Raw genomic sequence first — 17,183 nt, 5'->3', positions numbered from 1 at the left:
CATAGGTCTAACAGGAGACCAGGAGAAACCTAATGGAGGACCAGGGGGAGGGGGAGAGGAAAGAGAGTTAGTGAGAGAGAGGGACGCAAAACTTGAGAGACTATTGAATACTGAAAAGGAACTGAGGGTTGAAGGGGAAGGGGAAGAGGGGAAAACGGTTGGTGGTGATGGAGGAGGGCGCTTGTGGGGAAGAGCACTAGGTGTTGTATGGAAACCAATTTGATAATAAACGATTAAAAAATATTGTTTTCTATAAAAACAAGAGATAATAAGAGAGACTTGGTGTGTCATAAAAACAAAGTGAGTAGTATGAAAAAAGTAAGTGCTCAGACAAATAGCAAGGAAATCAATGGACAATCTTGAAGGTCTACTATGTATAAAATTATGACATACTTAGGAAACAGGAAAGGGGACAAAAACATAAAATACAAAATCCTCTGTGTGTGTGTGTGTGTGTGTGTGTGTGTGTGTGTGTGTGTGTAAACAAGATAATACCTGTTCATATAGATTCTGCCACTCCACAAGCATCCTAAAGCACAAGCCTTTGAAAATTTAAAAAAGCGTAACAGAGTGAAGGGGCAATGAAAAAATAATCATGTAAAAGATAAATTTTTATTCTTCCAATAAACCACACTAGGGGTTTTGATACAAGTTTTAAAGAAAATATGATCTGTCATCCTTTGAGTGTTATTTCCAGTTGAAACTGAGAAGTGAGTTTTTGAAAAATAATCATGATAACAATGCAGGGTCTATACTCAACCTCCACTCAAATGAGAATAACAATGAGGCAGAGTCAATGGGTGAAATAGATTAATATTTGACTAAGCATATTTAGGTGTGTGTGATATATAATATAATTATTTTCTTTTTTCTACTAGTAATTTGAATGGTTTTGTAGAAAATGTACACTATTTCTTCAAATACAAGAAATAAAAACACAGAGAAGCCTTAAGGAAATGATCCCAAACTAAGTGATCTAAATGTGAAGCTGTGGAGAGCTCTCCATTATTGACAGAAGAAGGGATTCAAAGAAAAGCTAAATAAAAAAATGTTTCTAAAAGCCGTATTATTTCTGAGCATTATGTAAAGTTTCTCCGCAGTCTTTCAGAAGCTGCTGATTTCTGTTGAGTGCCGTTGGTCTTCGCTCTAATTATTTCTGGCTTATAGATTATATCCCTGATACTGTTACCAAATCATTGAATGATCTTGGGATAGTTTCTTACAAAACTCGGTTTTCTCTGTTTATGAACCGAGGGTAGTAATCCTTGACACCCTCATTCTTCACGGAGGTATTTCAAAAATTAATGAGTCATGAAGGCTTTGAGCTGTTCTGATCAAAGGCACTGTATAACTACAAAGAATTGTTATTATTTACCAGTAGCTCCTTTTTATTGTGCCACTAATGAGCATTGTGGTCAGCAATAACTTATTAGGGGGGAAAAGATGTAAAAGTTAAGGAGGCTGTTTCTCTCCATATTCAGATATAATTCTTGTTAATATTAATTGGTGTTATGCAGACATATTGAAAATGGCTTCTGGTAGTCTAACAGTTCCTGTTGGGAAATCTTTGTAAATATACCTACCCTGGTTCAGAGGGTTGCACACACTGGGAGTTTTTCTTGGATGTGTGCAAATTCTACAGAGAACTTACATTTCAACCAACTTGGTACAAAAGAATTGGCATCAAAACTTCTCATTAGGATTAAAAACAGAGAGGGAGGCAAACCATAAGAGACTCTTAAATACAGAGAACAAACTAGAGGTTGCTTGGTGGGGGAGGTAGATGGGGGATGGGTTAAATGGGTGATGGGCATTAAGGAGGACACTTGCTGAAATGAGCACTGGGTGCCATATGTAAGAGATGAATCACTGGGTTCCACTCCTAAAGCCAAGACCACACTGTATGCTAACTAATTTGAATTTAAATTACAAAAAAATTCTTAGGATTATTCTCTTATACATCCCTTTTTTTTTCATTTTAATGATCCTTAGTAAATTCCTCTCTCTCTCTCTCTCTCTCTCTCTCTCTCAAGCACACACACTTCACTTTTCTTTGGAAATGGGATAATCAAATTTTTCACTTAAAGAACCTGAGTCAAATCGCTAGTTTTGCTGGAAATTTTCAATTACAGGAATATAAATGCATTTCTTGTTCTTCTCAAACCACGTTTCACTGTCTAACCCATTAAACACCCAAAGTGAGCAATTGCGGTAGCAAAACAAGAGTACATATCAGCACCTGTTCGAAAAGATTTCAGCCTTTCCAAATGGATAGATGGCACAGAATAATGATGGTACAAATCAGACTTCAAAAGATTGAAGAAAAGGTTACAAATATTAGGAAGAAAGTAGGTAATTTTATTTTACTTTGTCCCTCCTAAAAGTGCATGTCAAAAATCTTTCTGGGGATATTTAGAAGCACTTTGGGTCTCTGTCAGGCAAGAAGGATACAACTTCTTGGAGCCTGGACAGTTCGCCTATCTCCCAGCAGTCTTCCTTCTCAGCCTGAGGCCTCTCTCCCATGCCTAGCTCCATCCTAAAATAAACAAAGCACTTCAGCTGAAACAAGTCCATTCTTCAATACTCAGGGTAAATGAATTTTTCATGAGCTAAGATCTATGCAGAAAAATTTTCATGAAAATCTCGTATATTTTAAGAAAGAGTTCTATGGAGTGAATCGTGTTTCAGCAAAACTCATCTGTTTAAACCTAATCCCAATGTGACTGTAGCCCTTTGGGAGATGATTAGATTTAGATGAGGTGGTGAGGGTAGAACCTTCGTGATGGGATTACTGCTCTCCTAAGGAGCCGAAGAGTTTCGTCTCTCTCTCTTTCCCCACCATGTTGAGGATGCAAAGGAAGGCAGGGAGAGGAATGTCTCCAGAAACCAACCATCCTGGCGCCTTGCTCAGACTTGCTGCTTCCAGAACAGTGGGGAAAGAAAACATCTGTTGTTTAAGCCACCCAGTCTGTAATAGTTTGTTATGGCAGCTGGAGTTGAAGGATAAGAAGAACAGTAGCAACAAGCTGTAAAGTCTTTGTTTAGTCTTAACATATAAAAATTCTGATTGGATTGTTGACCTTATAAAGATAAAACTTAGGAGGTGGATGATTTAGATGTGTCTGCAATTATTCCTTTATCCAATATGCTATGTATGAAATGTCCATTCGATAAATATCTAATTAGCAAAGGCTGAACTCCAGGATGGGAGTTGCATAGAAAGACACACAAAAGGACAAAGCTCCTAACTTCAAGGTGAGTAGTGCATATGATAGAGATGTGGCAGTTACTCAGTGATACAAGGTAAGATGGAAAGAAAAGTGAGAGATTGGGGTCCCAAAAGATAATGGTAGTAGAAAATACAGATTGTAGAGAAGAATTTTATTTTTAGCGTAGTCTATATTTGGAGAATGACAGTCCTTTTTTAAGATGAAAAAAAGGTATATAAGGTATAAATTCAGTGGTAGGTAAGGTAAAGACATGAGCCATTTTCTTAATGTCTGTATTTTCAAAAATAATGGAATGATTATTTTGCAATTCATTCTTTCTTGGAAATTATTTTACCAACTTAACTGCAAGGAATGTCACTGAGTCTTTAAGCTATTGAAAACATGTCTCACCTTTGTTTTTCTTGGTTTTACCAAAAACAAGATGGAAGTGTTATCATTCACTTCATAAAATATGTTGGTCTATATTCCCTACATAATAATATAAAGGATATTGAAAGCACTTAATTGGTCTAGAATGTCCCTTTCTCCAAAATACCAAATCAATGGCAGAATATTTTATGTTAAAAAGCCATATTCTTTGAATACTGTGAACTGCCACTAAGAGCAGAATGTAATAGTTAAGATTGTCTAAGTTTGAATCATGATTCAGCAACCTAGCTGCAAAACTTGGGAAACTTGTTAACCTCTCTGTGCCTCATGTTGCTATTCTATAAAATGAAAATAATAATCTGTTCTTAAGACAGTTGTGAAGTTAAATTATGCAGTGTTTAGAATAGAATCAGTAGGTATGCAATGAGTGTTCACTATTGTATTATTTAAGATTTTTTTTCTTTTAATTTAAGATTATTTTTTGATTTGGATGCCTTTTATATCTTTTTTCTTATCTAATTGCTCTGGCTAAGACTTCTAGTACTATGTTTCATAGAAGCGGCAGGAGTGGGCATTTGTGTCTTGTTTCTGATCTTAGAGGAAAAGCTTTCAGCTTTCCACCATTGTGTGTAATGTTAGTTGTTGGCTTGTCACAGATGGATTTTATTATGTTGATGCACACTTCTTTATACCTAATTTTCTCAGATTTTTATGATCAGTGAAATAAGCCAGACAGAAAAGGACAAATACTGCAAGGTATCCCTTATCAGTGGAATCTAAAAAAAATAAATAAGTAATTGTCAAATACATAGAGGGGTGGGAAATATGAGAAGTGAGGAGATGTTGATCAAAGGCACAAGTCTTCAGTTGTAAGTTGAATAAGTTCTAAAGATCTAATGTACCTCATCATGACTGTAGTTAATACTACATGGCACATTTGAAATGTGCAAACACAGTAGATCTAAGCACCCTCACCAAAACAAAAAAAGTATCCCAAATCCTCACATTATACACTTTAAATATATTACAATTTTATTTTTCAATTATACCTCAATAAACCCCTAAGACATAAAAATTATTTATTCTATGACACAAATATTTTCAAATATAACTGAGATGATATGCATCAAAGTATCAAATTCTAACATCCACATAATGACGTTAGACTGTATTAGAGAAAATTAACATCAGAGAACATCTATATGCTAATGATATCCATGATAATTTTGCCCTTGTAGTTATCTATAGCATTCACTCATTTATTCATTCATTTATTTAAAAATAAGAGTATATTTTATGTTTTCTTCCAGGCTCTATGCTGGGTGTTGAAGATTTTTTTTAAAAATAGCCCTTTCTGTAAAGGGGCTCTTGGAATAAAGCATAAGTATCCTGACATATTTGTTGAAATACTATTTTGGGTGTTAAATAGCATGTATGGGATTCCTTTCCTTTGAACATAATACACTATTCTCATTTCTGTCTTATTCAGCACAAATTTTCATTTGCTGATATATAATTGAAGGCTGAGTTTCTGAAGGAAATTTGGTTAGACAAGGAATTTTACAGGAGAATGGGAAAGGGGTGCCTGGGTGGTTCAGTCAGTTGAGCCAACCATCTGACTTTGGCTCAGGTCATGATCTCAGTCTGTGAGTTCGAGCCCCACATCAGGCTCTGGGCTGACTCCTCAGATCCTGGAGCCTGCTATGGATTCTGTGTCTCCTTCTCCCTTTCTGTCCCTCCCCTGCTTGCGCTCTGTCTCTCTCTCTCAAAAATAAATAAACATCAAAAAACATTTAAAAAAAGAGAATGGGGAGAGTTGGGCAAAGAAGAGAGTAGAATTATTAAATAATGTGTCAAATTGATGCCGTTTTGTTTTAAAAATGTACACAATAGGGGCGCCTGGGTGGCTCAGTCGGTTAAGCGTCCGGCTTCGGCTCAGGTCATCTCATGGTTCGTGGGTTCCAGCCCTGCATCAGACTCTGTGCTGACAGCTCAGAGCCTTCAGATTCTGTGTCTTCCTCTCTCTCTGACCCTCCCCTGCTCACACTGTCTCTCTCTGTCTCTCCAAAATAAATTTAAAAACATTAAAAAAAATAAAATAAAATAAAAAAATAAAAATGTACACAAGCAAGAGAATATGTGGTCAAAATGCTAATTATACCAACTTGAGTTTGCCTTGAACTTTGAGGAAGCTTGATTGTTATTGGTGGTGGACTATATATTAATAAAAGATAAAAGAGAATGGCTAGAGATATCAGGAACCACTTTACTACAATTTTAAATATGCAAGTTTAGAATAAGATCTAGAAGATTAATAAAATGTGAAAATCTACCAAAGATGATTCACCTCTCCTACTTTGTCTTTTCCGACATGCATATGGTTGTATTCACACATGTAAACCTTTACTCCAAATCACCGCACTTTTTCCTTCCTTGACTCAATTCCATACAGAAGTGGAGTGGCTTCCTGTTCTGGAAAATGTCCTAGTATGCTCCTGGATTTTCAAAGGAGCACGTAAGTCATACCCGATGGCTTACTTAAGCAGTCAAAGAAATGTATCTACCATTCATCTGAAATAAAGAATTTTGCACTTTAGATTTGTATACAATAACAGAACCTCAAACTTTCTGAGAGTTTAGAGATACTCAATTTTCAGTTCTAACAAATTATGTTAATGGAGATTGCTTTCAAGAATGATCAGGCCACCCAATCTCTAGATCTCTAAAACGCTGCCCTTCGACCATGTCTAACACCAGAGATACATGCTTGGAGCATCCTATTTTGCCTGATTGCAGAATTAGTTGCCTTAGTCACTCTTAGGTTGTTGTTATGCTGTGTGCTCACACATTTTTAATGACATCAATTTCTTCAGCGACCTCAGTTGTCTAATTATCAGCTTTAATAGCTCCTACTATTGGAAAGGAGGAAAAGAAAGATGGGGACAATTTTATGTTTTAATATGAGCTAAAAATACTATGAATCACAGAAAAAAAAGTAATATAAAATAAATCTCCATTAAAAAAAAGTAACAACTAATAACATCTTTTTTGTTGTTTTGCAAGTCTGTTCGCTTGGCGGTGCTGATACAATGTGAACTGACAGTAAGTAAATAAACAATTGGTTGTGACTGCATTAGATAAAGATTTTTCAGAGCAAAGATGACATCAGTGGAATGTGTTTACTCCTTCTAGATGGTAACCTGGTTCTCCTTCAATGCCAATCACTTTGGCAAGAATACCCCCATCTGAAATCTTTTGTTTCCTGGGATGTTCAAAAATGTATGCCAGGTAACTAATGTGGAACCAAAAAATAAATACCTACTATGGAGGCTAACGAAGGAAAAATGTGAGTGCCATAAACTGGCAATAAGTTTTTCTTATGTAGATTTAACCAAGTATTAAAACTGAAAGGGATTCCAGGAGTTCTCTACTTTGTAAAAGTATATTTCTCCTCTGTAAAGCCATATTTCACATTTGCAACAAGACAGCATTTCCCTATTTCAGAAAAGACGGTAAATGTGGCAGTTCCTTAAAACTTATGTACCATAACAGTGTCATTACTGTTTCCCTTGAATTAACATGTGGAAAAGCCACTACTGCTTTTTTTTTCACAATAAAATAATGTTTGTGTGCTTGTTCTGTTTATCTTTATAATTTTATTCATGATATCTTAATTTACATTCAATCTGATATTTAAGAAGTGATACATAGGGGATGTGTTGGTTCAGTAATAATGTAGAAGCTGAGCTCACATAAATGTCCTCAGTGATTTTTAAAAATCCATTTTATCTCCAAAAAGTTTTCCATACTAACCACAGAGTTCAATACAGTCTGGCTTACAGAAAATATACTGGTTACGCTGTTAAAGGGTCTTATGAAATCCATCTTTTATCTATGGAGATTTCATTATGGATTTTACACGTCTACATTTGCACTCATATTCAGGAATGAGCGTTCAGACTTGACTTTCATTCATGTAGAATATTAGATTTGATTCAGGCCCATTACCAAATGCCAATCAGTTATTAAGAATAGAAAAGTAAGGGCACTGGGGTGGCTCCATCGGTTGAGTATTTGACTCTTGATTTCATCTCGGGTCATGATCTCACAGTTTTGTGAGTTCCAGCCCCGTGTCAGGCTCTGTGCTGACAGTGCAGAGCCTGCTTAAGATTCTCCTTCTCTCTCTGTCCCTCCCCACAAAAACAAATAAATAAACTTTAAAAAAAGAATTTAGAAAGGTAGGGTTAGCTGCCAATACACGCTGATAAGCCTTTTTTTAATGTTTATTTATTTATTTGAGAGAAAGAGAGAAAGAGAGAGAGAGAGAGAGAGAGAGAGAGAGAGAGAGAGAGAGCATAAGTGGGGAAAAGCAGAGAGAGGGAGGAAAAATCCCAAGCAGGCTCTGCACGCTCAGCAAAGAGCCTGACACAGATCCGATCCCAGGAACCTGAGATCATGACCTGAGCTGAAATCAAGAGTCAGTGTGGGGCACCTGGGTGGCTCAGAAGGCTAGGCAGATGACTTAAGCTCAGGTCAATAACTCATGGTTCATGGGTTCAAGCCCCGCATCAGGCTCTGTGCTGACAACTCAGAGCCTGGAGCCTGCTTCAGATTCCATGTCTCCTTCTCTCTTCCCATCCCCTGCTCACACTCTGTCTCTCTCTCAAGAATAAATAAATATTAAAAATTTAAAGAAAAAAAAAGAGTCAGATGCTTAACTGACCGAGCCACCCAGGCACCTCACACACCAATAAACTTGTTTGAGTGCTTCCCTAGAAGATTCTTAGTTCACACTACCATGTTGTTCCACCACTACCCTAAACACAATATTTTATTTTTAAAATCAAGACAAAAACTTAAAATAACTTTCCTTATTATAGTATATGACACAGAAGTCATTTCTTAAAACCTCCTGAAAGCCTGGTTTCTTAATTGAATAAACTAAAGCTATGAATTATTATTTAAAATTCAGGGGGGAACCTAGTTATCTGCAACTGATTAAGAACAGATACGTCATATATAGTAGATGATAGGAAATGTCCAGGAAAACACTTTAAAATTATTTTATTTTTCATTCAATATTTATTTGAAAGAATGTATTCTTGCTTCCCTGAATTTCCGCTGTGATTAAATGTGTTAAAGCTATGGACCTCATTGATGAGTTTTATTTCTTACTGAATAATTCTCAGACCTAAGTCATTTAATATCTTTCCTACAAGCTTTCTAATGTCTAGGAGATATAAAAGGCCAGTGCAAATATTTCTTAAGAGCTCTACCTACTCAGGTAACTAAATTGCCCAGTGATAACAATTCTAGTAATATTTTAGCCTTGCATGACCCTTGAAATATGATTCTCTCAATTGACCCCAAGACTCCACTGACTCTCAGTTCCATGCCCCCTGCAACCCACCACTGCTATTTTAGTTTCAACTGTCAAGATCTGTATGTCTGTTGTGTTCTGCCTGGGGTCTCTGTAACAGACAATTCCCAGCCCAGTCCCCATGACATTTTAGTTAAGGTCCTTTTCCTCTCTTTTTGCAATCTAGATTCGTTTGTCACCCCCCAAATCCAGCACTACAACAAGGCCATGCCAAGTTGAGAGGAAAAGCAATTCACTCAGTTCCCCTATAAATGAACAGGTGTAGATAAATCCTCTAAGAAAGGACTCATCCAACAGCATTCACCCCAGCTGGGACCTTCTATTTCCATTTAAACACCTTGATTTAGGGGGTGCCTGGTGGCTCAGTTAACAGAGTGTCTGACTCTTGGTTTCAGGCTCAAATCATGATTTCATGGGTCATGAGATCGGGCCTGGTGTCTGGTCTGTGCGGAGCCTGCTCGGGTTTCTCTCATTCTCCTCTGTCTCTGCCCCTCCCCCACTCGTGCTCTCTGTCTCTCTCAAAGTAAAAAAATAAAGTAAAAAAAATTAAACACCTAGACTTTTGTAAGTATCAGTTCACCTTTGTAATAGCAATAAAAAGTAAAAATGGGTAACACTCTCACAAATATACAATATGAGTCGCAAGAAAAGAAAAGCATTAACTGCCAGGCACTTGGACATGTCTTACTGATCCACACCACGGTCACAAGAAGTTTAGATTATTTTGTCCTATTTTACACAGAGGTTCATGTTCACATAAATACCAGAACCAAGGGTGAAAACTATGAGCTCTAACACTGAACTGAAGTTTTTCCTTGTACAAAATATTCAGGAAACTTCCTAACACAGTGAAGGTGAGAACATGAAGAGCATTGGCCTGGGGAAAACTGCCATTTTTTTCTTCCCTGCAATTTAATGAGCTCCTGCTCTGTGTTGGATTCTTTATGAATGAGTCATCTCCTCCTGCTGATATGCACGTCCCTGGTGGTATTTTTTCCTTCTTAGCCTGAATCAGCTTACCTTTCACAAACAACAAGACACACATGCACGCACGCACACACACACCTGGAAGTATCCATGTGGAATTCCTCTATTTTTATTTTAGATGCATAAAGTGACTCCATAGAAGAAATGCTTCTCTCTTTGGTGGATTGGAGCACATAATGCTACATTATGGATAAATAGAAACACAGACAGAAAACAGAAAAGTGTTTCCGAAGTCAACACAATCCGAGGGCTAAAGATGCCCTGGTGGGCCATGAGTCACAACGGTCAAAATGTACAAGTTCCCTAAACAGTGACATCACAAATATTAGATTACTCACATGTCATACAATTTTATCCAAGTACGTTTTTGCTGCTTTCTGGTTTTATTACAGATTTATTTATTTATTACAGATTATTTATTACAGATTATAGGTTCATAATATGCTACAAATTAACACTCTTAACATGAAGTAACATTGGATGAAATACAAATAAATTGTGCAAGGGCTGGGATTGATATGGACAAATAGCATGAGTTCTTTGTGAGAAAATGTATATGAAAAATGAGGGAAAAGATTTGGGCAAATTCATGAATCATGTGTTCTAGACAGGCATGTGTTGGTAAAATCAGAAGACAATGTGCAGGACTGACATTTCATCTTGGTATTTTAAAAAGAGTTGATCTTGGGGCATCTGAGTGGCTCAGTCTGTTGAGCGTGGGACTTTGGCTCAGGTCATGATCTTGCGGTCCGTGAGTTCAAGTCCCACATAGGGCTGTCTGCCATCAGCTATCAGTACAGAGCCCACTTTCAATCCTGTGTCTCCCTGTCTCTGCCCCTCCCCTACTTGCACTCTCTTAAAAATAAATAAATATTTAAAAAAGAGAGGGAGAGATTATCTTAACATTTCTTGATAGATATTTGAATGCTGACCTGTTCCAAAGAAGACGTTCCAAGCAGAATTGTATTTTTCTGAATAGATCTTTCAGATGCCTTGCTGCCCTCTTTGTGAGGTTCCGGCCTCTTTCTGGAACTCACTGTCTCTTCAGAATCCAAAATCTCCTCCTGGAGACTCCCATCTATTTACCCCAAGAAGATCACACAAAACTTGACTTGCTCTTGTTGCTTTAATGTTGGCTTAACACACAGTAATCTCACCCATTTTTTTCTTAAAGGGATAAATCTTGGTTTTGCATAATCTATAGGTTAGCAAATTATTTTCTGATTAATGTACCAGGAAATCAGTAAAGCCCGGAACAAGTTTTAAGATTAAAACACAACCGCAGTGCCAACAACTTTTGTTCTTCTTCCTGTGATGTTCACAAAGTGAGTAAAGTACAGATTCTGCATTCCAGCCTTCTTTCCCCGCTTACCAAACAGATCCTGAAGTGTAAACATTATGCCTTCCTGTGCATTAATAGTACATGTTGTTTACCACAACACCTACCACTTCTTGTTGTTTTGCCAAAATCAACTTGGGCGATAAATAGGTGCAGGAGAAGCCAGAGCACTGGGGTTCATTTTTCTTTTTTAATTTATGTTTATTTTTGAGAGAGAGACAGAACATGAGTGGGGGAGGGTCAGAGAGAGAGGGAGACACAGAATCCGAAGCAGGCTCCAAGCTCTGAGCTGTCAGCACAGAGCCCAATGCGGGGCTCGAACCCACGAACTGTGAGATCATGACCTGAGCAGAAGTCAGACGCTTAACCAACTGAACCACCCAGGCACCCTGGGTTCATTTTTGAAGTTAGGATCCCTGAGAATAGTTCCCAAGCTTTGCAAACACAGAGGGACTTTATTCGGATTGCCCAGTTTATTTGCATAGATACACATTTATTTAAATGCTGCATGTACGTTCTTTCTCTCCCTATGATCTGAAAATGGTATCATCTACAAAATGCATCTATTCATCTAGCTAGATGGACACTGTAAATATAAAATAAACGTTTTTCTTCCAGGCTTGGAAAAAAAAAATTCTGGAAGACAAAATATGGGATTTTCCATGCCTTTCAAAGCTAGAATTTTAACAAAAATCTAGGCACTTTTAACCATACGAAGAGAACTTGGTTTCCAGCAGGATGTGAGGTGGGGTACCGAAGAGGGGAGCACTGGCCTGCAGTGTCGAGAGTCCTGCTTCCTTCCTTCTGTGTTCACTAATGCACTGTATTACCTTGCACGAGTCTTTAAACTTTCTAGATCTCAATTATATGTTCATGTCTCATATAGCTGATAAGGTGCCTGACTATTCACTCTGTAAGTTCCACAAGCCTTTTGTAAGCTCGAAAATGATTTCAAACACCTGTTTGGTGCTGCCTGTAAATGTATACCTTGGTGACCTCCAGGATCCAAGCTGCAAAGACTTTTCAGAATGGAAGGGACAGAATAGGCACACAAGTGCATTGTCCAATGCCTAGCACACACACAAAACACAGGTATTCAAGTTCTATTTGCTGACTCAGATATGAGACTAAAAATATAGACGTCTCACTAATTCAAATCATTTGTGATGTTTAATTTTATGTGTCTGCCTAGCTGGGCTACGGCACCCAGTTGTTTGTTCATATTCCAGTCTATTCCAGTCTTGCTGTTGCCATCCAAGGTGATTTTTAGATATGATTAACACTTAAATCAGTAGATGGTAAGCTAGGTAGATCACCCTCATGACATGCCTGGGCCTCATCCAGTTGTTTGAAAGCCCTAAGAGTAAAGGACTCGGGTTTCCCAAAAAGGAAGGAATTGAGTCTCAAGACTGCAAGCTAGGAAATATGGCCTGAGTTCTCGGCCTGCTGGTCCATTCTGCAGACTTCCAGCACAAGACTGCACCTCTATCTCTTACTTGAATCTCCGGCCGGCTGTCCTGTGAAATTATGACTCAAGACTTCAACTCCTGCCTGAATTCCATATCAACTCTCACCTGGATTTCCACCTTACCAGTGTGTTCTGAGGATTTTAGACTTGCCAGTTTCCTTACGTCTCTTTCTCTCTTTCTACTGGTTCTTTCTATTGGATTCTGTTTCCCTGGGGAATCCTGACTAATTGATCATTCAAGTTAGGATTTCTCAAAATGAGGGATCAAGCTGGCTTGAAAAATGAGTTTGTTTGGTTGATAGAGACAAAAGGAAATAAAAAGTCACATAAACTGATTTAAAAAGCAAAGGGGAGATGTATCTAGGTAGGAATAAAATTTTTAGGGGATGCTATTCTGTAAATGGTGATTTAAAAATGGGACTTAACCTTTAGGATTGTTATGGTGCTTAAATAAATTAATATTTATCCTATTTAGAATAGAATAGAATGGTACTTAAGATAGTGCCAGGCACCTGGTAAAAATTCAGTAAATGTTGGGGCACTTGGGTGGCTCACTTGGTTGAGCGTCTGACTTTAGCTCAGGTCATGAGCTCACAGTTCATGGGTTCAAGCCCCATGTCAGGCTCTGTGCTCACAGCTTAGAGCCCAGAGCCTGCTTCTAATTCTGTGTCTCCCTCTCTCTCTGCCCCTCCCCTGCTCATGCTCTGTCTCTTTCTCTCTAAAAAATAAACATTAAAAAAAAAATTTTTTTTAAGAACTCAGTAAATGTTTAGCTGGTATTAAATATTTTCATTATCATCAATTGTCATTTCATCATCATCAACCATCAATTATAATCAATTATCTTCGTTAGCCTCTGTAGGAGCTTATAATGTCTACCCATGTAATAACTTATAATATAATCTCCATAGCTACTCCGTTGTGGCAAGTATGATATGTCCATTTGACAGAAGTGATAAAGAAAGGTTAAGAAATTGGCCCAAAGTCACACAGTTAGTAAATGGTGATGATTAAACATAAATTCAGTAGAAAAATAACAAAATAGAGAGGACTTAACCATGAGTCCTGTCTCCTCACATTAATTTTCAGGAATTATTTAAATAAGAAAGATAAAATGATCATTTGAGAAGAACTAGGCACACACTGTGGGGGTAAAAAACTTAATAGAATTTTTCCCCATGAATTTGAATACATGTGTATACAACTTAGACTTGGTGCTTTGGTAAAAACTCCAATGTGGTTCTGGTCCAGCATGAATTGGTATGTGTTAACCCAAGAATTTCTATTTTAGTTTTTAAGAGAGTACCTTTAAATTCCTAAATTTATACACATGAGAATTATTTAGAGAGCCTAATATTCATAAATATGAAGTCCCATGCTAATACTGAAGACAATATACTTGTTTTCTATCCCCCAAAGCAGTTATTTAAAAGCTAAAATACACTCTTTAAAAATAATGGCATATAGCTTCATATTAGAGAATCCAAATATGCTGTATGCCCATTGCAAGATCTTGCAATAGCGAGTAAATCGTATTTGCTATTTGGGGTTATAAATTCTATGTAATTATAGAAAATTGGGCCATAATTACCTTCCCCCCCAACTTTAGCTATCTTTAAGTATTTGCAACCATCAAATAGGTCGGTCAATGGTTATATTTAGAAAATACAGACAAGCATTTGCAAGAAACCATCTTAATGAATTTTCAACTAATATTAATATCAAAGGTTGAAAATAATTAGTCTCTTACCTTGGGCTTCTCCTCGTCCACTCTTCTCAACCAGCCTCATTAATTGATCAGAGAGATTTCTATTATCAACTTGTAGAGGTGCTAAAAGAACATATTTATGGTAACTCTCTCAGTTAATTTAATTACAAAAAGAAATTATTAATCATCATAGCTATTTAGTTATTTTATAGGTCATAGACACAAATTCTATTCAGTCTGCTGCCTTGCTCTCAAATAAAAAAAATCTTTTGTAAATCAGTGATAACTGGAATAATGAATTTTAAATGTATATCCCAGTCTATCATAATAGGATACTTCTCCAGTAAAAGTGATCTAATATTCAATGGAATATAACATGTACTACATAAGAGTCATTTCAGAACAAGCCATTATGTTTTGTCAAATCATACAAAAGTATATATAAGCAAAATGAATGCGTGTTTTTCACTAACTATGCACTGTGTGTCCTATTTTTTTACTGCATATATATAAGAAACAACAAACTTAGGTGGTGGTAGGTGGTGGTAGATTCCCTTATATAGCTAATGCAATATCATACAAAATACAAATGCTACTTAATTATTTTGTGAACTTAAAGTAACAAGGTTATATCAATACAAAAAACAAAACCAACCAAACAAACAAACAAAAAAACATAATCCTAAAAACATGGAGCTGGAAGAGGGCTTACAGAATTATCCAGGTAGATTTGCTACTGGAAAGAACTAAACATAAACGATGCCGATGTGGATCACCACCCAGTCTTAGAATTAGAATATACACACATACATCAACCATGTTCCTCTTCCTCTAGAAGGCGAGTGAGCTGGCTAACCTGTGGTTGTGCTTTCACAGTGGTAGTTTTAGTACAGCCCAAGTATTTCTACCACTTATCCCTCCTTTTGTACTCCATGGGTGAACCAACTCTGAAGATGGTCATTAATTCTGCAACTTATACTTGAAACTCTACCACCAAGTGTTCTGGAAGAGCCTTCAGAGGTCTTCACTGTCCAAGTTAGAAGCTCCTGAAAATTCTAGGTCTCCTCTTTCTATTCATGCCTATGATCTTTTGAACATTCATGTTGGAAAAAAAAAATCCAATGTAGCCTATACTCATGGACTTGGGATGACTAAACAGGAAAGCTTAGGTTGCTGGAGCCAGATAGAATGGTCAAAGTACAACCCCAAAAGGTCTTTGAAGTTAGTAGCTGTTGCTGATGGAATCCTGCAGATGATTTTCTCAAGTATCAGTTGATGTGCAAGAGTTCTTTTTTCACCCAAGAGCCAGCACAAGCCTCCTACCATCCCAACACTTTGGGAAAATGGAGAGGGGCCATTCCTGAACGCCATTTTGTAGATTTTGCATTAGGGAAGTATGATCTTGTATGCCAGCATTACCTGGATCTTTATGACCCTTAGTGGAACAGCTACAAAACTTATAAAGCTGATATATGGCCATTAAAAACTCTTATCTAGAAGTTAATAGCAATAGCAAACGCATAGATGAGGAAATATCTACAAATGTAGATACGTCAATGAGGGTCACAGATAAGAATAAATGAACATACATTTGGATGTGAAAAGAAACAGATAGACAAAAGGCAAATGGGATCAATACAGAGATACCATCTTTAGACAGAGGTAAACCTATGTCTAAATCCCAGCTCTGCCACTTACTAGCTCTGTAATCTGAGACTGCTTCATAGAGTCCCTGAGCTCTAATCTCCTTGTCCCAAAAATAAAGTGGTTGTGAGGGTTAAGAAGATAACACACATAAAGCACATTGCTTCATACCTGGCATATAGTAGGTACCCAGAAAAGAGCAGGCACCCCCTCTTTATTTGTTTGTTAACTATTTAGTAATTGTATGAAGTGATAATTTTTCAATAGTTTAGATTCTTCAATTCTGAACTAGTGTTTGTGTTTTCATTACAAAGTAGTGAATTATAGACAGCTTTTGGGGGGTTGTACAAGAGGAACCTGAATAAGAAACCCTTAACCAGTACTTGCTATAGAGGTTCTGGTTTGTTGGGTAGGCAGACTTGGTAAAGAAATCCCCTCAATGACGCCCCAGTAAGACCCTGGAGAGTCAAATGGGTTACATAAGACAGAAATTGAAGGCAAGAGAATGTCCCCTTCAAACTCAAATTCCACAATTTGAGTCAATCTGCTTACTTTCCCCTCTGGAAACTTTCCTCAAAGGAAAAGGTGGAGAAGCCAACAGCACAAATGTAAAGAAAAGAGATAGAGCCAAAGAAGGGGTTTGATTTCCCCTCCATGCTTTGCCAGATCTCTGTGATCTTAAGAAACATACTAAATCTTTCTAAGCCTGTTTGTTCATCTTAAAAAATGGAAATAATAACAGCTACTTTGGGTGATTTTGCATTGGTTGGTCAGAACTACTACATCCACCTTAAGACACCCCTTGACCACTCACTAAGTAATAATAACCAATGTTTACAGAAGGCTTGCCATGTTTTGGATATTAGGCTTAGCACTTCACATTCATTTACTCCTTTATACATGAACTCAACAAATATCCCTCAAGACAATTCATGCTCTATGCCATCGGCTGTGGTGTGATTCAAAAATTCATCAGTGTGGGTGTTTGAGTGGCTGAGTTGAGTTAAGTGTCTGACTCTTGGTTTCAGCTCAGGTCATGATTTCTCAGTTTCATGAGT

At 37.3% G+C, this 17,183-nt stretch overlaps 1 protein-coding gene across 1 annotated transcript in view; it reads right to left on the bottom strand.

Annotated features, from left to right (window-relative positions):
* The window catches only part of OFCC1 (orofacial cleft 1 candidate 1), a 284,782-nt gene that overhangs the window by 244,843 nt on the left and 22,756 nt on the right, over nt 1-17,183 (bottom strand). Inside the window, 2 exon segments of the mRNA XM_029943141.1 lie at nt 10,899-11,044; nt 14,524-14,592. Coding sequence (XP_029799001.1) covers nt 10,899-11,044; nt 14,524-14,592 — 215 coding nt within the window.

The sequence above is a fragment of the Suricata suricatta genome, chromosome 7 (genome assembly GCF_006229205.1).
Source record: "Suricata suricatta isolate VVHF042 chromosome 7, meerkat_22Aug2017_6uvM2_HiC, whole genome shotgun sequence".
Lineage (NCBI taxonomy): Eukaryota > Metazoa > Chordata > Mammalia > Carnivora > Herpestidae > Suricata > Suricata suricatta.
The sequence above is the reverse complement of the archived record's forward strand: the minus strand, read 5'-3'. Positions and strand labels throughout refer to the sequence as shown.